This window comes from Hoplias malabaricus, chromosome Y, assembly GCF_029633855.1.
Source record: "Hoplias malabaricus isolate fHopMal1 chromosome Y, fHopMal1.hap1, whole genome shotgun sequence".
NCBI lineage: Eukaryota > Metazoa > Chordata > Actinopteri > Characiformes > Erythrinidae > Hoplias > Hoplias malabaricus.
Window position 1 is genome coordinate 8,186,753 of NC_089820.1, and position 25,332 is coordinate 8,212,084.

The window sequence follows — 25,332 nt, forward strand, 5'->3', positions numbered from 1 at the left end:
TGCAACTTTTCCGACCACATTTGCTCCTTTCAATCAACTTTCCAATTATATTCTTTGATACAGGACTCTGAGAACAGCCAACCTTTTCAGCAGTGACCTTCTGTGGCTAACCCTCCTTGTGGAAGGTGTAGGCAATCATCTTCTGGACAGCTGCCAAGTCTTTCCCATGATTGTGGTGGTGTGTGCTGAAATGTACTCCAACTTAAAATTAAATGTTCTAATGATATAGGATTTCTGATTTATACAAGGAGCCGCACGGTGGCGCAGCAGGTAGTGTCGCAGTCACACAGCTCCAGGAACCCGGAGGTTGTGGGTTTGATTCCCGCTCCAGGTGACTGTGAGGAGTTGGTGTGTTCTCCCTGTGTCTGCGTGGGTTTCCTCCGGTTTCCTCTCATGGTCCAAAAACACATGTTGGTAGGTGGATTGGCGACTCAGAAGTATCTTTTGATGTGAGTCTGTGTATCGCCCTGTGAAGGACTGGCGCCCCCTCCAGGGTGTGTTCCTGCCTTGTGCCCAGTGATTCCAGGGAGGCTCTGCACCCACCATGACCCTGAACTGGATAAGCGGTTACAGACAATGAATTAATGATTTATATAAGCTATACACAGTCCTGAATAAAAGTAAAATAAAACCTTTTTAAAGGGTTTGAATATGTCACGTTATATGTAATGAATATAATATATACAAATATATAATAGAATATTCATTCATTCATTATCTGTAACCGCTTATCCAATTCAGGGTTGCGGTGGGTCCAGAGCCTACCTGGAATCATTGGGTGCAAGGCAGAAATACACCCTGGAGGGGGCGCCAGTCCTTCACAGGACAACACAGACACACACTCGGACACTTTTGAGTCGCCAATCCACCTATCAACGTGTGTTTTTGGACTGTGGGAGGAAACCGCAGCACCCGGAAGAAACCCACACGGACACGGGGAGAACACACCAACTCCTCACAGACAGTCACCCGGAGCGGGAATCGAACCCACAACCTCCAGGCCCCTAGAGTTGTGTGACTGCGACACTACCTGCTGCGCCACCGTGCCGCCCATAATAGAATATATATTTTTTAAATAAATTTTCAAATAAAATAAACATTTTCACCATATTGTAATTTCTTGAAATGCAGTAGTATTTCATATTGAAGCCAGTATAAGGAGCATAAGCAGCTAACATTAGTGGTAGCATATTTCTCCCTGTGCATCTAGATTTTGCATCCCCACAAGAATGATATAAATGTGCTTGAATTATATTCTTGTATGATTAAATCTGAAAATATAAATTACCTTAGTAAAAGAATACTAGGATTGCGGACTACAAGCAATTGTTAATGATTACATTACGGGTTCTCATAAAAAAAAATGGGGGGGGGGGGGGGGGGCTTCCATCTGTCGGGGGGGCCAAAGATATCCTCTTTACTCCACAATTTTAAATTTAAGCTGCCTCCATTTCAAAAGCATGACTACTCTGCTGTAAACTTTACACAGTACCCCACTGTAGATTGATAGTTAGATTCTAATGAATCACAAATCTCACAAATTTTCTGTGAAGATAATGACAAGACAAAAGACAGTTCTCTTGAGATTGTATTATATTTGATATTAAGACAGTTAATACAAAAGTAGATTTTGTGATGCATGTATGTAAGTGCAAAAGTAGATATTGTGATGAAGGTATGTATATAAGTGCAGATGTTTAAGGATAACACCTCTATTTACATAATTTCAGGGCAAAGAAGAATTTACATAAAGTAAAATACAATCTTAAATGCCTTACATTTTCAAGATTTCCATGTCATTGTTACTGACTTCTGAATACCACCTGCTTACAGTGTTAGCTGACAGTAGCGAGTGGGTTTTATTTTTAATCAGGCAGATAAGATCCTTGGGGGTGGTGAAATCGGGACGGTGAGGTAAGACTGGGCACCACACCGGCACCTTCAAGTAATGATCAAATTAATATTGATTAAATTAATGTTGGGAAGTTTAATAAATATGTCAATATGAACTTATTTTCATGCCATTTGCTATTTAATTCCACTCCCTCAAGAAATCCCCACACTCAAGGTGATTTTTCTGGTTCTCATGCTTCCATTCAGACATACATTTTTTCACTGGAGCATGAAATTATGTTGCTGTATTTCCCCCACCCCCATCTGTCTGTCCAACGAACCCCAACCCGTCCGCCCGTCCATATTTTAGCAAAATAAACAAATAAATAAATATATGAACACATGAATAAGATATTATGAGACTAGGACCGATGTTACAGGATCATTTGACCTATAACAAGTCTTCACATACTTTTCCTGTGTGAGCAGTGCATCCAATCAGGTGTTTTTGTGTCTCACTAATGACTTTACAAAGAGCCAAAGGGTGTTTTTGAATAACTAGCAATTTTTAAGAAGCTCTGCCCACTTTACATTTGACCCTGCCCCTTTTAAGGCCACCAATAGGAAACAGTGTAGAAAGAGCCAAAAAGCTCAGAGTTTGGCAATAACAGAAATGGCAATCCATTTTAAACAAAGTGCTCATATTCTTCATCATCATCATCATCCTCAGACTCATGAAGAGGTGAAACAGAACTAAAGAGCATCACTCTCTCTCTCTCTCTCTGTTACTCCATCATCCCTTCATACTTAGCTTCTTTCAAAATGGAGGGAGAGAGGGAGGAATTTTTGCAGTGCTCCTCTAAACTCCTTTTCACTTTCTACCCACTCATTTATACCCTGCATTTCTCATATTTTCTCTCTTCCTTCTTATAAATGTTTCTGACCTTTATTTCTTTTCTGCCTCTCCACTGGGGGTCTGCTCTCAGCTTTGGTGTGTACAAACTCCTTGGCTCCCTCTCATTCTCTTTTCTAGTATTCTACAACCCCGCCCCCCTTCTAGGTCTAGTCTTCTCTGTGTATCTCTGTATCTCTCTCTCTCTCTCTCTCTCTCTCTCTCTCTCTCTCTCTCTCTCTCTCTCTCTGTCTCTCTCTCTCTCTACCTGCCCTCCTCAGCTGGCCGGCTCTCAGTTTTGAGGCGTACAAACTCCTTGGCAATGTCATCAGTATTTCTCTGAGCAAGGATGCTGAGGATGATTTGACCGGTTTGGTCATTGCTGATTTTAGGACCCAGGGGGCACCAGCACACGCAGCTGCGTCTGTCCGCCACATCCCGGAGCTTCAGCACTGATACACCCACCACCCGGTCTGCTCGCCCGAAACAGTAATCCTTCACCGTCAGCTGCACCTCGTAACAATCCACACTCACCCCTTTACCCAATACACTGAGAGAGAGAGAGAGAGAGAGAGAGAGAGAGAGAGAGAGAGACAGCTCAAGACAAAGATATTTTTATGTCAGTCGAATAATTAATGGTAGATACCGAGTACTTTATAACTGAGACAGCAGCGCTCCAAAGACAATGCCAAACGGACAGATTTGGACAGCCAGGGTTTCTTACATCATAACCCCAAAAAACAGACCTGTCAACTTCTGGGGCAGGGCTTTGGTGCTGCTGGCAAGTATCTGATGGTTAAGTAATGACAACAGAATTGTTTTAAAAAATAAACTCATGAAACAGGCCTGGACAGGAATGATAGTGCCCTTAACTTAATATTTGTTGCACAATCTTTTGAGGCAATCAAACGATTCCTGTAACTGTCAATGAGACTTCTGCACCTCTCAGCAGGTATTTCGGCCCACTCCTCATGAGCAAACTGCTCCAGTTGTCTCAGGATTGAAGGGTGGCTCCAGACGGCATTTTTCAGCTCTTTCCAAAGATGCTCAATAGGATTTAGGTGAGGGCTCATAGAAGGCCACTTCAGAAAAGTTCCATGTTTTCCTCTTAGCCATTCTTGGGTGTTTTTAGCTGGTTTTTGGGTCATTATCCTGTTGCAAGACCCATGACCTGCGACTGAGACCAAGCTTTCTGACACTGGGCACATTTCTCTCTAGAATCCCTTGATAGTCTTGAGATTTCCTTGTACCCTGCACAGATTCAAGACCCCCTGTGCCAGATGTAGCAAAGCAGCCCCAGAACATAACAGAGCCTCCTCCATGTTTCATAGTACGGACAGTGTTCTTTTCTTGATAAGCTTCATTTTTCCATCTGTGAACACAGAGCTGTTGTGCCTTGGCCAAATGTTCCACTGTTGTCTCATCTGTCCATAGGACATTCTCCCAGAAGCTTTGTGGCTTGTAATCATGTAGTTTGGCAAATTCCAGTCTGTTTTATTATGATTTGGTGTCCTCCTTGGTCGTCTCCCATGAAGTCCTCTTTGGCTCAAACAACGACGGATGGTGCGATCTGACACAGATGTTCCTTGAGCTTGAAGTTCACCTTTAATCTCTTTAGAAGTTTTGGGCTCTTTTGTTACCATTCGTATTATCCGTCTCTTTGATTTTTCACCAATTTTTCTCCTGCGCCCATGTCCAGGGAGGTCAGCTACAGTCTCATGGATCTTAAATTTCTGAATAATATGTTCAACTGTAGTGACAGGAACATCAAGCTGCTTGGAGATGGTCTTATAACCGTTAACTTTAACATGCTTGTTTATAATTTTCTTTCTAATCTCCTGAGACATCTATTTCCTTCGCTTCCTCTGGTCCTAGTTGAGTGTGGTACACACCATGTAACCAAACAGCACAGTGGCTACCTGTAGCCCTATATATAGACCCATTGACATTTTGGTCACATTATTTTCAGGGGTACCATCATTTTTGTCCAGGCCTGTTTAATGAGTTTACGTTTTAAAATAATTCTGTTCAACCACGGTTCAATGTTGAATTTTCATTTGTTCATTTTCATAGAATTTTAATTTATTATTACTTTTGTCATATTCAAGTTAATTCTGTGACCATTGTGGGTTTTTCATTCATTAACCGAGGGGTACCAACAATTTTGTCCACGTGTGTATTTGATTTGGTTTTTGGGATTTATTCCATTAAAGGTGGGGAACTGTAAATGGCTGGGGATAAAATGCTATGTTTCTGCCCAGAACTGGACACTTCGGAAGTTTATATATTTTCACTTACAACTGAAAGGCCTCATTGTATTTGGCGCTCCAGCAGTTGTTTTTGGACTTGGTTGTGAACTTGCGCTTTTTATCAGTGAGTATCGGGCCGACAAGGTTAACATCCACAAATGGTCGAAAGAGTCCCGACGTCTGCCACTTCATATCATTCACTGCAATCACTGAGAGAGAGAGAGAGAGAGAGAGAGAGAGACAGACAGACAGACAGACAGAGAAAAAGAGGCAAAGATCAAGAAAAAATAGAGAGAGAACGTGGTATACTCAATTAAAATATTTTTAAAATTATTTTTAATTTCCATTTAAAATATTTATGAAAGTTGACAGCCAAGTGTTATTAAATGAAACTGATTATCCAAAATGGTGTTAAGTTGGTAACCAAACAATTATAACCTCTGTATTACATTCATATGGTCCACACCATCATTCTGACAGACAGTAACCTGCTAAAGGAAGAGTAGGTGTCTACATTCTTTTGAACTTGTATTTAGCAAACGAAAAACTTGAAAAATGAGTATCCTCTGTTGCCAAATTATGGCAAAAAATGATATTATTATTAATAATAATTTAATGTGGGTGGCACGGTGGTGCAGCAGGTAGTGTCGCAGTCACACAGCTCCAGGGGCCTGGAGGTTGTGGGTTCGATTCCCGCTCCGGGTGACTGTCTGTGAGGAGTTGGTGTTTTCTCCCCGTGTCCGCGTGGGTTTCCTCCGGGTGCTCCGGTTTCCTCTCACAGTCCAAAAACACATGTTAGTAGGTGGATTGGTGACTCGTGAATGTGTGTGTGTGTGTCTGTGTTGCCCTGTGAAGGACTGGCGCCCCCTCCAGGGTGTATTCCTGCCTTGTGCCCAATGATTCCAGGTAGGCTCTGGACCCACCGCGACCCTGAACTGGATAAGTGGTTACAGATAATGAATGAATGAATAATTTAATGTAAAGGAGATGGAATACAGTGGCATTAGCATCTGTCCCAAATTTCTGAATGTGTTACAAACATCAAACTCAAAATTTTCTTATATTTCCAAAATTCATCAAGCTGGTCAAAGAGACGTTTGGAAACATTTGCTTTGTTGTATCGTCAGTTAAATAAATATAAAAATAAAGAATTAACACATCACAGATTCTTATTTCAAATGTTTCAACATTTCTAGTTTTGTAGCTCCTTTTGCATCCTTTACTGAAATTACTTACTTGCAGGCCCAACAGGCTCATTCAGACTCAATTTCTCTCACCTTTGACAGTGATCTTCTGCTCTGTATTAGCAGCAGGGGGTGCCATTTCCACCTGAACTACAGCCTCTCCTATTGGCTGCTCCACTCCAGAACCTGCCAATTGCACACAAGCTCAACAACATATCCACAGTTACTACACATTTTCTTGAAGTGACTTCTGCTAGTTCTTCTTCTTCTTGAAGTTACTATCAACTTCAGCTGTTAATTTCAGATTTGCTTCCTGACAGCTGAAGAGCACAATATTTAATTGCTTCCTCACAGCTTCCACTAATAACTCTGCTACAGATTGTCTTCAGGAACAAAACTCCATTATACTTCAACAATAACAGGTGTATCCAAAAATTACTGAAGGTTAAATGCGTGAGAGAATATGTCATATGAAAATAAGTTCAAGCAGATTATTTTATAAAGACAAGCACACTATTATATAGAGAGAGATGTTTTTACCTCTGTCCGGCCGTATGCTCTCTTTAGGAGTGATCCTGATGCCCATGCCATTATGCACTAATAGAAAATAATACATCATTTACACTAATTCCACTTTAATATAGAACTTATATTTGTATGGTGTGTGTGTGTGTGTGTGTTTAGACAGGTGGGCATTAACAGCATTAACCACAAATACATTTTCACAAACTATGTTTGTTGATACCTGCTCGTTCAGTGTTTCTTCTGAAATGAAAGGTAGTAACCTGGACTTTGTTCATCTTTATTGCAGTAGTGGTAATAGTAATAGTTTTAGTAGTAGTAGTAGAAATAGTGTCTTTATGCTAGATGCTAGGACATTGCTGTGAGTATCTGACTGCAGCATGAGGACATTAGTGACGTCAGTCACTTATGTGGAAAATTATACAGATGGCATGAGCACAATTATTGTATCATTAAGCCGCTGATTTCACTCGTTATAAGTGGTGCCTAAAACTGTTTGAACTCTGTGTGTGTGTGTGTGTGTGTGTGTGTGTGTGTGTGTGCGCTTACCCTGTGTGTGCTGGGTGGTGATGAAGGTTTTAATGAGCGCATCTGTGCTCTGAGTGTATAGAGAGAGTGCATATCGCAGAGACGAGAGCTCAGAACTTTTCTCCAAATACGACCTCTTCAATCCATCTCCACCAGCATGGAAAAATCCCTGAGAGAGAGGAAAATTTGGTATTTTTGCATGTTGAATAAATTAATAAGTAAGTAAGTATGTGAAAAATTGAGGGGTGGTATTGTGGCTAGTGTTGCTGGGTCCTGGGGGTGTGGGTCCACTTACCTTGATAGTGTCCAGAGCCACCTCCATGATGGCGCACTGTCTGGGAGACAGTGTCTTTGGTTCTGTGCCCTACAGAAAAAAAGGTTTTTCAAACTATATATATATATATATATATTCATTTTGGCATATTTTTCATACTTCTCACTTTATTGTTCTTATACAATGATAGTAACGGCATGTGCAGTAAACCAAACAACACATATTCTCTTCGTACATAACTGCAGTACCTTGAGTTTGGAGAGCTCTTTAGCTGCTGTGAGGAGTTGCGCCCCCTGTAGGTTACAAACATAAAAGTCACAGATAAAAGCTTTCAATAGCAGAGGGCACTCTGACACCATACATTTATTAATCAACCTCACTTCAAAGTGTAAATGCCAAAAATTTTTATGCGTAGTGTTCATATAAAATATATTACATATAAATGTTTAATGCTATTATATTTTAAGCTATATAAACAATGATTGTCATTATATCACATTAGTAACAGTAACTGTTACAGTTGTGTGTGTGATGGGGAGTGGTGTTTGTGTGTGTATGTCTGTATCTTACGATGCTGTCACTGCTTTGTGGAAGAACGATGGTTTTCTCCATGCAGATCAAAACATTCCTCCACAGATCCTTCAAAACTCTTTTTAGAACAGTCTTCTCACACAGATCTGCAAAAATACTCAGACTACACACACATTTTATATAAAACATGAGTTTTTCAGTTTTTTTCAGAAAAAAACATCATATAAGCTATACATTTTTATATTGATTATAACTTATTGTAACCAATAATGCTAAATAAGCAGGCATAAACATGTCTTTTAAGGGGCAATATGCAAGCAACTAAACACTGTAAACCTTTCTGAAACCATACTTTAAAAATGACTGTACATATTTTCCATTAACACAGATTTAATTACAGTATTTTATTTTGTTGTGAATTCTGGAAGCTCCTATAAAAGTAATTATGCCAGAATTCCTTGTAATATCTACAGAAGTTAAACTTCTATTTTGAATGTGCACAACTCAATATGCAAAATTTCACCCATGAAATGTGTAATCTTTAAGTTTAAATGCTGAAATAATACAAAATTGACAGAATAGGAAAGTGACTAAAATGTATCTTATGTTATTTTTTGTAAAGGTGGATGTAGGGAATTAGAAGGTTGTTGTTGTGGTTGGAGTCAGTTGATCTGTTGTTACTGTGGGTGACGCTTTAGCTGCAATATCTACAGAGTGAAGCTGAGGGTGTGTCAGCATTTCTGGGATGAAATGGGTCTCACCTAATAGGCGACACAACTCATAACTACTGTCATTTTAATGTTTAAAAAGTACAAAAAATGACTGTAAAATGATGAACAGTACAATCCTATATACTGACAATACTGGTTGATGATATATTTTAATTGTAGCAAATATTATGTATGAAGTAGTTTATTATTTTAATGGTGTAATCACATGATTGCAGATAATGGTGGCATGTGTCTTGTAACAAAGAGTTTTAAGATGGACTGACTTTGAATCAAGGAACTCCATCAGAGGCCGAAGAGCACTGACGGCGTCAGATTCAGCTGAGTTTCGAGCATTTTGGTTCAGAGGACCTTTTATCTGATACAGAATCTCTCCAACCTGACGCATACACATATTGATCCGACCCTGGAAACTATAGACACAAACACACACACACACAGTGAGAGGGGGAGAAAGATGATATGATATTCATATCATTTAAACTCTCTTATTTAACTGAAGTACAAGTAGTACAAACGCCCCATTAATCCCCACATTTACACACACATTATGAACACTAGGGGGCAGTGAGCACACCTCTAGCTTTGGCTATTGTTGAGGATAGTGATTATAAAGTAAAGGTGGTGATTATTATGCTGATAGAGATGTAATGATTATAGTAGATAATGGTGATGAGGGTAATGGAGAAATCTTGACTGTGGTGATCATTAAGATTGTGATATACCTCTTGACGAACACGACACTGAGGTTGTCCAGAACTGTGTTGAGTTTCACCTGAAGATCATTCAGGATTTCTGCAGCTTCTGAATCCAACTAAAACACACACACACACACATACATGCATCTGTTTATTAACATTACTGCATGTGAAGAGAAGAGAAGAGAAGAGAAGAGAAGAGAAGAGAAGAGAAGAGAAGAGAAGAGAAGAGATGGCTCTCTCTTTGTGAGTGGGAAAACTGCCATCAGCTGCACATGGCAAGGAAAATATAAATGCAACACTTTTGCTTTCACACGTTATCTCCCTCACCTTCTTTGTGTCTGCCGCTGCTTTGTTCTATCAGGGGTGAGCGTATGATGAAAAAGAGGAAGGTGGAGACGAAAGTAACACACAGATAAGAGTTCAGCTCCAAACTGAACATTGATCAATAATAACACACTTAAAATAGAGAGGTGGAGGGGTTATTAAGCTCTCTCTTTCACACAGGCACACGCACACACACCTTAGTCTGCTCCTCTGTGGTCTGATAAGCAAAACAAAAAGAAAAGAAAAACAACAAAAGAAAAAATCCCTCAAAATCAAATCAGACTGAAAGTAAACTCCAATTTTAACTAAATTAATACAAAATAATGTTTACTAAATAATTAGTAGAATTATTTAAAAAATAAATACCAAATATCTAGTAAGTGTTCTAGTGTAAAAGTTCCTGGATAACCCATTATAATTCTGGAATAATTCAAAATAATCCAATACGGAATTGGAATCCAATACTGAAATAATGGTAAAGTAAGTGGTTACTGAAAATGTATTAAATTATTACTTTTACTATTATTTTAGTTACATTGTAAGTTCTGAATAAATCATAGTACATACAAAATAATTCCTATTATATTTAGTAACTACTAAAAATGCTTCCAGTTGGTACGCTTTGCAAAATATAATGCAATGATGATCAAGTCAATTAAACCCTGTAAATGAATGAAAACAGTAGAAAGACAACAGGGAAATTTTATTGTTTTTGAAGAAGATTTGCCCGTTTTAAATTTGAAACACATTTCAAAAATGTTGAGGCAGGGTCAGGTTTACTACTATGTTCCATCACCCATTGTTTTGAGAACACTCTAAATGTTTGGGAACTGAGGAGAACAACTGCTGTAGTGTTTAAAGTAAAACATTTTCCCATTCTTGCCTGATATAGGATTTCATCTGCTGAAGACTTCATGTCTGTTATATAGCACCGTCAAACCATCACGGATGCTGGCTTTAAATTGTGTGCTTACAACAAGTCAAACAGTCACTGTCCTCTCTTGCCTCACCTGGAAGATCCATGATTTCCATAAAGAATTTCAAATGTTGATTTGTCAGCCCATAGAACACTTTTCTACTTGGCCTCAGTCCATCTTAAATGAGCTCAGACCCAGAGGAGGTGGTGGCATTTCTTGATTCTGTTTATGCTTGGTTACTTCTTTGCAAGATAGTGATTGACTTGAGTTTGCAGATGCAGTAATAAACTGTGTTCACAGAGAGTGGTTTTGGGAAGTGTTTCTGAACCCATGCAGTGATTTGATTTCCACTACAGAGTCATAGCTGTTATTAATGCAGTGACACATGAGTGTCCAAAGACCAGAGCCAGACACTTTTGTTTCTGGGCCTTGTCCCTTTCAAGATTTCTATAAATTCCCAATTTTTAAAGATATTATTTAATAGGTACTTCACCATTTTAAGTTTGTTGAATTTTTATTTTTTCACAGAATGTTGAAACACTTCATCTTTAATTCTGAACAAAGACCAGTCATTTGTTCCCAGTCCCAACTTTTAAAATATGATGCTTCCAGGAAATAAATTAAATATATGAAAATAATAAAGATTGAAATGTTGTCTATGTACTGCTTTTAATTAATTATGGGGTTTAAATGATTTGCACATCATTGCATTCTCTTGGTATTTACATTAGGCTCAGAGTCCCACCTTATTTTTTTATTTTATTTTATTTTCTTGGAAATTGGGTTTGTAATATTTTCTGAGCAATATGAATTTTGAACGTATTTGTTTGTATTTGTACATTTGTACTTGGCCAATAACATTCCAACATCTGTCACACTCACCTCCTTCACAACAAGAGAGAACACACACACACACACTTGTGTCTGTGAATTAATTTATTTTGTGGAGATTTACAATTAGCTTTTCCATAAATTTTACCAGCTTAAACCTAGTCCTACCCAAACACAAAACATATCTTCACATTAAATGTAATGATTTACAATTTGATATATATTACAGGTACAAACACAGACACACACACAAACAAATGCCATAGAAGTGCACACACCTTCTCTTTTTTGGAACCAGTCTTGTGGGATGGGGGATGAGGAAAAGAGACAAAAATTAACAGACAGCACTGAGACACCCATTCTCACACACACACACACACACACACACACACACACACACACATATACACACACATCTTGTAGTTTTTTAGTAGTTACCTAAATTAGGTAGCTTTTATTAAAAATTAAAAAAAGATTTTGTAAGGTTAGCTGTGATGGATCATCATATTCTTCTTGGTTTTTTACTGCATTAATGTTTTATCTGTATGTATATTTATTTATGCTCTAATTATAAAATCATAAAGTGTATTTCTTCTCCGAAGCACACAAATTCCATGAAAACAATATTCATTCCTTTTTCAGTGTTTCGTATGTATCGTTCTGTGTTTTATACATATTTTTGACAAAATAAATAAATACAAATTTTAATTAGTTATTTAAAAATGAAATAACGAATCAAGATTGTAACACCCACCTTTTGTTTGTTTAGCTTTAAAATGAGAAAAAAGTAAAATAAAAATGAAGTGAATAACAAAAACAGTAAAAGAAGGGAGAAATGAAATGATGGGGAATGAAGGGTATTTTTAACATTGAACATAAATGGGAAACAAATCAAGCAGCTCAAGACTGAGGTCCACTTAACACACACAAACACACACTGGTCAGCATCCATTAGCTGAGACTGCTGCTATGGTAACCGCTCACTGTTTGCTCAGTAATGATTGATAATGTGAGCTGAGGAATATGTCAAGATAAACAAAAAATAAACACTCACTGTAAGGAACTACAATGGTGAAAATCACAGAAACTAACAAAGGAAATCCCAAGAAACATACACATAGCACAACCACTGGGGTCCTAATATCGAATAGATTTTATTTGTTCTACTCCACTGACCTTTTTCTCTTTCTCTCTATTGTCCATCTACAGAAGAAAAAGTGGAGAAAGTTCAGCACTTCAATTTCCAGTGACCTTTCATATTCAAGTAAATGAATTCAAGTGACCACATGATTCTGTGTGATCTTAGTCCCATCACCAGAAGCTGCACTCTGTGGCTAGTATAGAAATTTTGTCAGTTCTGTTTTGATTGACTACACACATCAGTTAAAGGGAACATCTGCGATTGTGGGGAAACTGCACGTCTTTTGTTACGAGGTCACACTTTTATGTTTGAGGGAGGAACACACAGTTCTCTCTTAACCGAAACGAGGGGTAGATTCTGCATGGCTCCTAAACAGAGAACACAATTTTCTTTGGTCCTCACCTTTATTTAGCCAATCAGCAGCCAGGGTTATCTGTCCAGTGTGCAGCCAATGGAGTCACAGTCCCTCCTTCAGGGGTTTGTTTTGTGGCTTTAAATAGAACTAATGTCATGCTTTCTCCTTGCCGCTTTGCTTAATCTGTACCTCATCAAAGAAATTTGCTGCTATGAGGCAATTACCCCAGACCCCACTGGTTAAAGTTTAGCCCCCCTTATCATTAATGTCTAGTGATAGCCCTGTTTTGTCGTGCAAGCATCTCAGTCTTATCACTGTTTTTTTTTTTTTATAGCATGGTAACATTAATGGTGTAGCGAGCAAATTAAGTGATGCAATTAAACGAGCATGAAAAGAAACCCCCCAACCTCCTCCGCCAATCTCCTCCACCTCCACCAGCATCTTCGTCTGATCTTCAAGGTAAATACACTTAATAGAACCAGTTTATTTCTTTACATTCTCTTTTATTATGTATTATTAATGTGTATACATTATTTGTTATTTATAAAGTACATTTTCTTATTTAAAAACGTAACAATTTTTTTTTGGTTTTCGGGGGTTGGAACGGATTAATAGCATTTCAATTGTTTTTAATGGGGAATTCTATTTTATATACGAGCAAATTGAGTTACGAACTCGGTCACAGAACGAATTAAACTCGTAAGTCAAGGTATTACTGTATTTGGGACAGCAAAAATAAGTCAATATTACCCACCAATTTGGCGAGAATAAACAAATATCTTTGTTTCGTGCTTTTCAATGTTTGGAGTTCTCCCTGTTGTCTTAATAACTCCAGATGCCTTTTAAGTGCCATGAGCAGAGAGAGAGAGAGTAGGCCTAGCATACTGGACCAGGACCCTTTGATTTTCTTTTTTAACCATTTTTACAAACACAGGGGCTTTGTAAACATATTATAACAGTTTTGAGCATGCAAACAGACAGAGTGTTTTCTTTTTATTACAATTATGAAGGCATTTAAACATTCTTTTATACAGCAGGAAAATATCTCCTGTTATATACTGAGTTGTATTAAAGTTGGTGGATCTTGACTATAAGTGATGTCTGGCTTTTTTGTGTATTATTTTGTATCTTTGTGGTCTATTGGAACACATTTTGTTTTTTGGCTTTGTGTGTGTGTGTGTATGGATCGATGCTGTGTATGTATATAGCTTTTATACAGTTTTCACAAAGATTTTTTTGACTCTGCGTATGTGTGTGTGTGTGTGTGTGTGTGCAGTAACAATTGGGAAACAGCTGTTTCTATTAACTGCACAGCTTGAGAGGAAAAGCTAAACCCTGCACAAAACATTTGTACACTCAATACACACAGACACACACACACACACTTGTGTGTATGTAAAACTGTCAGTCAGTAAAAAGATAAATTCTTCACTGATGACAAGTTTAAATGTGACTTTGTTTACAATCTGATCTGATTTAGAAAAAGGAAGCCATTTTTGATGCAGTTTAACATTTACTCCTCAATTCAATTATGCCTCTAATTAAATAGTCAATTAAGCAAAGTGAATGGGAGAGAATTATTTTAATCTGTCGCAGGATCTTCAGTCTGACCTCCACCAACTGAGTCAGCACTTCTCCAACACTGCTCTGGATTCTGAAACTGTTGTCTATAAACGTGCATTAACATGCATACCTTTTAGTACAAAGCTGAAAACAGCAGCAGTAGCCGTGCAGAAGAATTCATTAATGACGGTTCATGCAAAACTGACTTGATATCAAAATCTGAATCCAATACTGACCCGAAACAAAAAGTTCTGACACTGAATAAACACATATTGTAATGGCCATAACATTGTGCTGAAAACCGGAGGAACCACATTCACCATCCCAAACACAACAAAGACAGTGAATTCACTCACACATCCCAAAAGTGACTCAGAAACCCTGCAATCCAAAACTAGTCCCCAACTGACACAAAGCATATCAATTTCTGAATCCAAAACTGCCACTCAGCAAAAATGTATCTGATGCAGACTTGCACATGGAAAACTTTGGTAAAGCACAATATGTTTTGTTGAGCCCACCCTGACATATCATTATGTTTTGAGTTCAAACAAACTGTCTAAATGCAGTAAGAACTGAATTCTATTATGTTTAGAATTCAAAATGGACTTAAGTGCAACAAAAGTATTTCCAAATCCAACTAAGACAACCTTTGGCTTCAATTTATAAGTACTTTTTTTTCCTTTTGAGTTTGGATGCATTTTTGGTGACTGCACCCAAGACCAAACTGACAAGTTTAATATGTAAAACATTGACTATTACAACCTGTAAAATATTCTGAGCCAGTGTTTATGGTTTGTGGTAAGCTCCCACATGAATGACAATGGTTTTGAGACACAGCTTTCAGTAAACCAGCTACACTTCCAGATAATATCATAAGAAAATTAAAATAAATTTTGCATTCAATTTCCAACATATCCTACATTGTTTATGAAACCATTGACAAATCAATGTATAAAAAAGCTTATACTCAGCAAAAACATTATAATGTATTGATAACAACATAATAATAATAATCATCATCATCATCATCATCCTACCTCTGATCCTTCTGAGTCAGAGCAGCCCGACTGGAAAAGGTTAAATAAAAGAAAAAAAAAAACATAATCAAACATAAAAACAAACACACAAACACACACACACACACGCACATATGCACAATTCTGGTGTGGATTACGGTGCTTAAGCAAATTTGACCGCACTACAAGACATACAAACTATTAATGGTTTGATTCATTAAACCCTCATACAACAGGTCTGAATGAATCAATTTCAGAAGCTGTCTGGCTGTAAGATGGCCTCTCTCAGTGGATGGGAAGTAAATATGTTGTCCTTTTGTTCGCTTCTTGCTAGGAGACTGATTTTTCTTAATTGGAAAGATGCCACCCCACCATCTTATAATAATTGGATCAGGGAAGCCATGTCATCTCAAACTGAATCTGGATCTGTTGTCAAGTTTAATAAGAATTGGCAGCCTTTTTTAAAATTTGTTGAGAATCTGGAAGCTGATGTATCATTATGTAACTTTTTTTAATGTGTGTGTATACATAATTGATTTTTCTTTTAAAAATATCTATTCCTTAATGTAAAATAGAAATTGTTTTATATGTCTACATGTCTGATGTCGGGGTGGGGGTATTTGATGTTTATGTGATTAAACTTATGTGATTAAAAGAAAAAATAAACCCTCATACAACATGGAAACAAGCAAAGATTTAACCACAGCTGATAAATCAGTGTCAGTGTGTGAAATCAACCACTACACACCAGTGCCTCATTTAACATTTACTTATAACTTCATGCAGATCTTCAAAGTGAGACAATGGAATGATGGAATTCAGAGACTCATGAGCTCAAGGCTGTTCTTGTAGGCACTGTTCCCCCTGCTGACTAAACTTTGCATTTATACATATTTGAGCCATGTATTTTTGAAAATATTTAAACAATACATTATTGCTTTCTGGGGCGGCACGGTGGCGCAGCAGGTAGTGTCGCAGTCACACAGCTCCAGAGGCCTGGAGGTTGTGGGTTCGATTCCTGCTCCGGGTGACTGTCTGTGAGGAGTTGGTGTGTTGTCTGCGTGGGTTTCCTCCGGGTGCTCCGGTTTCCTCCCACAGTCCAAAAACACACGTTGCAGGTGGATTGGCGACTCGAAAGTGTCCATAGGTGTGAGTGTGTGTGTCTGTGTTGCCCTGTGAAGGACTGGCGTCCCCTCCAGGGTGTATTCCCGCCTTGCGCCCGATGATTCCAGGTAGGCTCTGGACCCCCCGCGACCCTAAATTGGATAAGCGGTTACAGATAATGGATGGATGGATGGATTATTGCTTTCTATTAGAAGCTTTTACTGCATTAGATGTGTTTATGGATTTTATTTATTTATTTATTTTGGGTCATATCAGTGAATACAATCAAAGCAGAAGGTATGTCTTTAATCAGTATATGGAATAGGTGCAGATTTTGTTTATAGTAGTGTTCATGTACAAAATAACTAAATCCTATGTTGTACATGATTGCCATGTGTAAAAATTCTCTTTAAATTTTGTCTGATTTTGTTCGTAATACTGCTGTTATAAATTAGATAGATATTTTGTTAACTGAACTGTAAGAATGTTTTTCCACTGTTATTGTTAAACTGTCATTGTTAAACTCTATTTCACTCACATTAATACAAGTCATGAATCTGATTATAGACAAGTTTAAATACAAATATCATATTTTTGATTGTGCCATTCAGGTTTGACCTTATGCAACTTTGATATACAATGGCCAGTATGTCAGAAAAAAAGACTGTAATTACACTAGCAATATTATGTGACAGTAAAGGGATGGGCAAGGGCTCTCTATCACTCACCTTGACCTCTGAGTCCTCTGACTGATCGGTCGTTATTAGTATTTAAAATAACAAAAAAGAAATGTAAACATGACATAACTAGAGTAAATGCAGTTAGATTGCTCATAAAAACACACTGCTCCAATGATAATGTAAAACATACTGTTTTTTTTAATGTTGAAATACTATTTATTAACGCCAGCACACTCTGAATACACACCTCATTGCCCCCATCATCAGAGATGGCCTGAGGATGGGATGGAGAGGAGAAAAACAAGGTTTTCACATGCAGTACAGTTATTGAAGTAATCTAAAATATAAGTAAATAATATTCTTTCACTCTTATCACAAACCTCTTCATCCATATCTTCTGACTCATCCTCATCCTCAAGCTTAAGGATAATATGTCCACAATTACAAACAAGTTAACTTAAAACTACAATTATTGTCAGTAAAAATCTGAAATAGTTTAAATAATATATAGTTAATATTATGAACAGTAGCATAAGTAAGATTTAAACAATAAAGAAACAGCAGGAGCAAGATATAACTAGTGATGTAGTTATCTATGATGTTCAACTAATGTTATCTATAACTACTGTTATGCAATGATTGCCACAACATAAAAGGACAGTACAGCTACTATACATTTAGTACAACATTAATTAAATTATCAATAGCCATATATAAATAAGACACAGGATACAATGAGTTTTAACCGGGTTTTCCGTAATAAATACTTCCATCGTTAGCCATCGTTAAGATCAGTCAGCCACAGTTAAAACTTAGAAAACTCTGCTATAGTTAAAAAAGGTTAAGTACAGTGCGATGAAATATCTGTGGAAAACTAGCTCTAGGTATGTGGATGACTGGCTATGCCTTACTTATACTGCGTTCACACGTTGCCACCGAAAAACAATTGTTCTATGCCTTATACCCAAACTCGTGACAGTATGCAGCCAAAGAGATCATGCATTGCCAATGTATTCTATATTGTTTTTTGGAATGCATATGCTTTTGTCTGAATTTGTAATATGTGGAGCAACAAGTCAAGGCTTTAACTGTGAGTTTTAGCAAGAGCTGAGAACAGAATTTCTTTCCAGTTTCAGTTTCCCAGTTAAATATTAAATTTGCATTTTACAATCTATTGCCAACATGTAAACTCAGCATTAGTAGTCTACATAAAACTACAATCAAATATTATCATGAGCAGTACAGCACACACACATACACGCCCACGCACACACACTTTTATAAGGGGCCAGGTATACCGTGTACACGTTCTACACAAACACACATACACAGATGTTTGATTCTTAGATACAGACATGTATAAAAACACACAATCACACAAATACACACAGTGACAAGCACAAGGGTGGAGGAAGGTTTATCTACTATGTTTCTACTCTTCACCTACCCTCTCCTCCTCAGCAGTCAACTACACACAGATACACACACAGAGAATATTAATCAGCAACCATTAAGACATGATAATGACTCACTAGATACATTCCACCACAATCCCACCTCAGTAAAACATCCCTTTCTCAACCAGACACTCACACACGCAAAGATCTTTTAATCCACAGAGTGATTAGTCAGAGATCTGATTAAGTCAGACTTTAAGTGAGCTGATGTGTCTACTCACTTTGAGAGAGGAAAAGAGAAAAAAGAGGAAGGAAGGATGGATAGAAAAAGAGAGAATGACAGAAAGAAAGATGAAAAAACACAAATACATAAAAAGGGAAAGCGAAAATGCTGACCTGTTTGGCTCCCATAAATTCAAACATTTTCTCCAGCATGACCCTCATCTGCTGCACATTATTCATCAACACACACGGCTGGGTGAGAGAGGGTGTGAGAGAGAGATAAAAGAGATGAGAGTGGGTATGAAGAAAGTGAAAGAAAGGGAAAGAGAGAATAAAACAGATGGATTTCATTATAATATATCATTACAAATACACGTGACATATTACAATTTCATTCAAAGGGTTACATATGAACAATATATGCAATATACAGAGTGTCTAACTGCCAGAGTCACTCACTATCTTCTCTTTCTCACAGTAGGACGGGAAGTTTTTGGACAGGATTGTACAGTACTGCAGCAGCACTTTACTTATTGTCTAGAACAGAGGAAGAGGAACAGATAACAGAGAGAGAGAGCGAGAGAGAGAGAGAGAGAGAGAGAGAGAGAGAGAGAGAGAGAGAGAGAGATCATATTTAAATGTAAGTCCTCCAGAAAATCAATAAACAAACCTGTGGAAAACAACAAAATAACAAACAACATGTGTGAGAGAGACACTCCCAGGCAGCAGTGTGGAGATGCTAAACATTCATACTTTACTTAGGGTGACCAGACGTCCTCTTTTACCCAGACATGTCCTCTTTTTTAGACTTAAAAATATTCCGGGCGGAATTTCACAAACGTGGAATTTGTTTTTCTAGAGCTTACAAAGAATTTGGAGATAAGTTTCATTCACAAACTAGTCCCGCCCTCCCCTACTCCGATTGGTTCACGTGAGTGAGAAGGGGGAGTGGTGAAGTAGCCTAAAATCTTCGGATTGGACGGTCTGACTGTAGAGCTACCGTTATTGGTCGATAACCTTCTCTGTAAACATTTAATTAGTCAGTCTGCACGTCAGTAGTAGTAATGGAATGAGAATTATATTTTCCATTAGTTATCAATAAATACATGAAAAACAGTTTTCACTGTAACTATCAATCTCATCTTTGTGTTAAATAATGTCAATATCTATCTGTTCAGCTGCTAATGAGCAACAAGGACTGAGAACTGTGTTATGAAATTCGCACCTATACACAAAGACAACTAAGTGAAAATAAAATGGATAACGGCCACTTTCTTCATTTTAAACAATGTAAAACTGGCAAAATAAATATTTTGATTTGGCAAAATAAATATTGACCTCATTGTTCGCCTACAAAAATACAGTGTATGAGGAGAATTCAATATGATCTCTGTATAAATAAAACACATATGAAATATATTATTTGTTTATTTTTCTACATAATCACCATTAACTTCTATACATTGTATAACTTATATATGTGTTACATCTAGAAACTAGCTTGAAATAAATGTGTTAACAAACCACTTTGTGGTTTAATAAACAAACAAATAAATAAATAAAAGTATGTATTGCTATCATAAAACAATTGCTTTCCATTGAGGTCTCTCTTCATGTATAGTATATACATGTATATATATAGTGTATAGTCACTTGGGGCAAGGTCTGGGCTGTATGGAGGAGGACTAATACACTGTCATGCACTGGGAGATGCTCGAGTCATACCTGTGTAGCTCACATTGGTTTAGTTTTTGTAGTAATTCCAACAAAACTACTGATCAAAATGAGCTGATTTTTTCTTTATATAACCTCAGAAAGTAAGTGCCACTTCCAACAAACATTATAAAATGACCTGCAGGAGTAGTCAATTATACAGATACATAGACCTTTATGAACGCCACTGTTGCTTTAAATGACTTGCTTTTTTTGTTAAAAATAATTCCATCACCGAGATAAAGAGAAAATATTAAGTTCAAATAAGGTGCATTTACAAGAGCCAGAAATATATTTTACTCCTACTGTACATTTGTACATTCTGACAAATATATTACACATGTAAATTTGTGCCATCATAAGAATGTATACTGTCTCTTCTTGTTGTTATGTCAACAAAACCTTTCAGGTTTTTAAAGCACATTTGGACCAAAAGAGTTATGTGCTCCTAACAATAAAAAGAAAACATTATTTAAAACCAGAGGGTTGAAGAGCTGCTTTCTGATAAACTTGTACAGTTAAAGGGAAGAAAAGGAAGAATTAACATATCAAAGCAAGGCAAAGTGTCCACAGATTTTTGGCTGCCAGGGAGCATCAGGGAGCGAACAAAACAAAAAATAAATATACAATGAAGAGTGAGAAACTGCAGAATAATAAACAGTGTGTGCAGCGAAGATGCTCCCTGGTTGAAGCTTGGAGATAATGAGCTCATATTTTAACCCTGACTTTAACTACAGCTGCTTAAATATTTAGACAGTGATTTTCTGAGCAGGTTGTTGTTGAACAATTCTCATTCCCACACTGCTCCTATGTGGCAGGGAGTTTTAAAATTCTGCACAATAATTCAAACACATTTTTAAGCTTATTGTAAACTTACTCTGATATATAACTCAGTACACAGCTCTAAGAAAGAGTTTCAATTCTGTGATTATGAAACATACCGGATGTAATGGTAGAGTGTGGACCATATTTAAAAATAGGTAATAATGGGCACTGTTAAAAATGTAATTAATATATTCAGAGTAAATTTTTACAACATTTTGAGAATGAAGTTATCAAGGGAATGAAGGGAAAAAGACTGTTGTTAAATTGAATTAATAAATAGTCAAAAATATAATGTTTTTAAAATCTTTGAGACTTCTAGTAGAATTCAGCTAGCTAATGTGATATAAGATGTGATAAGAGAATAGAAGAGAAGAGAAAAGAAAAGAAAAGAAAAAGAAAAAAAAGAAAAGAAAAGAAAAGAAGAGAAGAGAAGAGAAGAGAAGAGAAGAGAAGAGAAGAGAAGAGAAGAGAACACTATAGATCCTGAAAGAAATTGTAGACATCAGGTCTGACAGAAAAATTACATTACATTAAATCCATTTTAGCATATTATATAATTTATTGTGTGTGTGTTTGACTGACTGTGTGTGTGTGTGTGTGTGTGTGTGAGAGAGAGAGAGAGAGAGAGAGAAGAAAACAAAAATGAAAAGAGACGATAATATTGATAAATAAATAAATCTTTTTGCAGTCTCATTTTGACAAGGATATTTTCAAAAATTCTGTTGATGTGAATGAACATTTTCTTGTAAATGCAGACAAAAGCATCCTTTCTGTCAAAACCCTGTGTTTCTATTCTAGTTTAAGGGCAGTTCCATTTCTGCATTAGCTGAAGTGAAGTGTGTTAAATGAGCCCTTGGAGCAGCGAGGAAACATGTCAAAATTTATGCCCTCTTCAAAAGCAAAAAAACGCCTGGAATGCATTGCGACATGATGCAATTTCTATAGGGTAAAAACAATGTTGGATAAAGCAGTTCATTAGTGTAAGTCGGAAAACAAAAATCTCCACAATGCTTAAAATGCCAAAAGACAGTTACTACATTATTACAAAATGTATATTTTACATTATTGTTGAGTTATAAATGTTGGGGGCTGGGACCCATTTCATGTTCAGCTCTTGTGAACACTTGTTGAATTCTTCACATTTTCATCAGTATGAAAGCTTAGACTTTCTGCATCAAATGTAATGTGCAAATCACAAAAAAAAGGTTTAGTAGGTTGCATGTTTGTGTTTGTTGTAGAGGGTATGTTCTGATTGAAAACCCTGCTCCTCATTGCCACTTCTGCGATGCAGGTTGTATGAATTTTGGAGTGGTCAATGGAAGTGTCCTGGGGCAAGTGGAAATCAAAATTGAAACACAGTCTTGAAACACAGTCTCTTGCACAGAAGAAGGAGAAGTAGAGTTTATGTTCTCTTACCCTGGCAAAGCGGCGGTTGTACTGAGCCAACACACTGGGGTTGGGACAATCCAGTTTCTTGATGATCTCGAAGCTCTGGTTGAGCTGTGTGAAGATGTCCACAACAGAGCTGGAGAATAATGCATGCTCAGAGGTCTGCTGGAACTGTGGAACAAAGAAACCAAGAGAAAGGGGTCATGCTTCTCATTCTATTTGCCAAAAGAATCTGGACATCTGCTCATTCAACATTTCTTCTGAAATGAAGGGTATTAATCTGGAGTTTGCTTATATTTCACGCAGTAACACCCTTGTAGTTTTAGGTAAGGCCGTGTACTAGATTGTGGAACATTGCTTTGAGGTTTTGATTACAGCCACATCAATATTAGTGAGGTCAGCTACAAATGTTGGATGGCTAGTACTGTTACTGCAACCTGTCCCAAAGGTATAGGATCAAGCTCCATCACTCCAGAGAACAGAGTTCCACTGTTCCACAGCCCAATGAAGGGGCTTTGTACGCTCATGTACAGCTCATTCAGAGCAATCAATATTATGTCCTGCTTTTTTTGTGAGATTGTGTAAACTGTGCACAGCTGAACCTGTTTATCTTTAAATGGCTGTATACAAATGCACATTTGTGTGTGGGTGTGTGTGTGTGTTTATGCATGTGTGTACCCCCTCTCTCTTATCCCTATCCAGAGCTCCGTGCATAAACTCCATGGAAACCTCCTCATTCTCAGATAACCACTGAAGAACAAATGGCAGAAACCACCTACACAGAGAGAGAGAGAGAGAGAGAGAGAGAGAGAGAGGATTAAAGTTATATTTTCCCACAAGCTGGTGCACTGTAACATCATTAAAACAGTAATCTATTAAATGCTATTATGGATTACACTTTATATGTGTATATATATTGATAAGCCATAGAATTATGACCACATTCTTGTTTCTGCCCTCACTGTCCATGCTCTCAACTCCACTGAGCATACAGGAGCATGTTTTAATTTTACAATTAGTCCACTTGTTGGTCTCCACATGCATGCATAGTAACACATGGAATACAGTTATATATATATACACACACACACACACACATAAAAACATACATACATGTCTCTGTGTGTTGTACTCACACTGGATATTCTGGAACAGAGTCATTAATGGCTGGCAGATCTTTAACATATTCGTTGTAAAGCCACTTCACTTTAAAGTGCAGGTTCATATAGTCAGCACTTCTACAGAGCCTGTGTTTCTCATGTTCTACACAAACAAACAAAACAATCACACAAATTTCAACATTGAAAATCAGGACTTGTTTTTATATGCTTACAGCATTTAATGTGGTGCAAACAGGTCTTAAACAAATAATTACAAAATAAGCTCTGGAACTCACTACTTGGTAGTCTGAGTTTACACACACACACACACACACGTGCGCGCACAGCTTACCAGCATAAAAGTCAAGTCTGCGAATGCGGAATGTGACTGGGGCTACAATGATTGAAACAATATATATAGACAGATGAAGAGGTCAAGAGACATTCAAAATGAGGAACAAGTGAGTGAGAGAGAAAATGAAAAAATGTAAATAAAAAAATCAATAATAAATTATGTACCCTAAAAATTTCACCAAATATTTTCCTGAAAGCTAATGCTAAATGTTATATACTAACACTACAGGTAACACTAACATTTAACACTAAAACAGAATATTAAATGCTTTACACTAATACTTGGGGATAACATTAAACACTGCAAAATATGACACTATTTTAAATGGTACACGCTAACACATAATGGCAACATTAAATGCTACATGTTAATATTTAGCCCTAACGTTAAATGCTAACACTAGGCTAAAGACTAATATTAACCAAAAACAACTAAAAGAAATTATGCTAACATCTAACACTAAAATTAACACTAAAATTAAATACTAACACAAAATATTAACATCAATTACTAAATGTAAAAAAAAATAAAAATAACACGAATATTAAAGACTAACATTTCAGGCTATATGTCAATACAGAATCCTAATACTACATACCATTCCTCCGACATTTACGGTCAATATAATCAAGAACTGAGATGGGAAGGGAAGGGAAGAGAAAATGAAACAAGTATTTAATGAGAGACAGACAGATGGGTGAAAATGAAACAACCTAGTACAGGTTATCTCTGAGAAATTTACTCTCTCTCTCTCTCTCTCTCTCTCTCTCTCTCTCTCTCTCTCTCTTTACCTTCCAGAGCGTATTTCATATCCTGAGCGAAAAGTGTCCACATGACTTCTGCACTGACCTTCCCTACATTCAGCTCCTGTGGAAACCTACACAACACAACACACACACACACACACACACACACAATTAAACCAGCATTTTGGTTTCTGAATGTGTGAACAAAT

General features: G+C 37.2%; 1 protein-coding gene across 1 annotated transcript in view; it reads right to left on the minus strand.

Annotated features, from left to right (window-relative positions):
- Nucleotides 1-1,636: 1,636 nt before the first annotated feature.
- LOC136678007 (protein unc-13 homolog B-like) overlaps nucleotides 1,637-25,332 on the minus strand; it is a 56,732-nt gene continuing 33,036 nt past the window's right edge. The window contains exons 20-35 of the mRNA XM_066655755.1: nucleotides 25,169-25,254; nucleotides 24,059-24,185; nucleotides 23,601-23,697; nucleotides 22,950-23,093; nucleotides 19,455-19,532; nucleotides 19,170-19,247; nucleotides 9,467-9,555; nucleotides 9,008-9,154; nucleotides 8,053-8,176; nucleotides 7,731-7,775; nucleotides 7,504-7,572; nucleotides 7,230-7,377; nucleotides 6,699-6,755; nucleotides 6,252-6,344; nucleotides 5,024-5,183; nucleotides 1,637-3,275 (exon numbers count right to left, since the gene is read on the minus strand). Of these exons, the coding sequence (XP_066511852.1) occupies nucleotides 2,990-3,275; nucleotides 5,024-5,183; nucleotides 6,252-6,344; nucleotides 6,699-6,755; nucleotides 7,230-7,377; nucleotides 7,504-7,572; nucleotides 7,731-7,775; nucleotides 8,053-8,176; nucleotides 9,008-9,154; nucleotides 9,467-9,555; nucleotides 19,170-19,247; nucleotides 19,455-19,532; nucleotides 22,950-23,093; nucleotides 23,601-23,697; nucleotides 24,059-24,185; nucleotides 25,169-25,254 (1,828 nt within the window). The 3' untranslated portion in view covers nucleotides 1,637-2,989. The remainder of the gene's footprint in view (nucleotides 3,276-5,023; nucleotides 5,184-6,251; nucleotides 6,345-6,698; nucleotides 6,756-7,229; nucleotides 7,378-7,503; nucleotides 7,573-7,730; nucleotides 7,776-8,052; nucleotides 8,177-9,007; nucleotides 9,155-9,466; nucleotides 9,556-19,169; nucleotides 19,248-19,454; nucleotides 19,533-22,949; nucleotides 23,094-23,600; nucleotides 23,698-24,058; nucleotides 24,186-25,168; nucleotides 25,255-25,332) is intronic.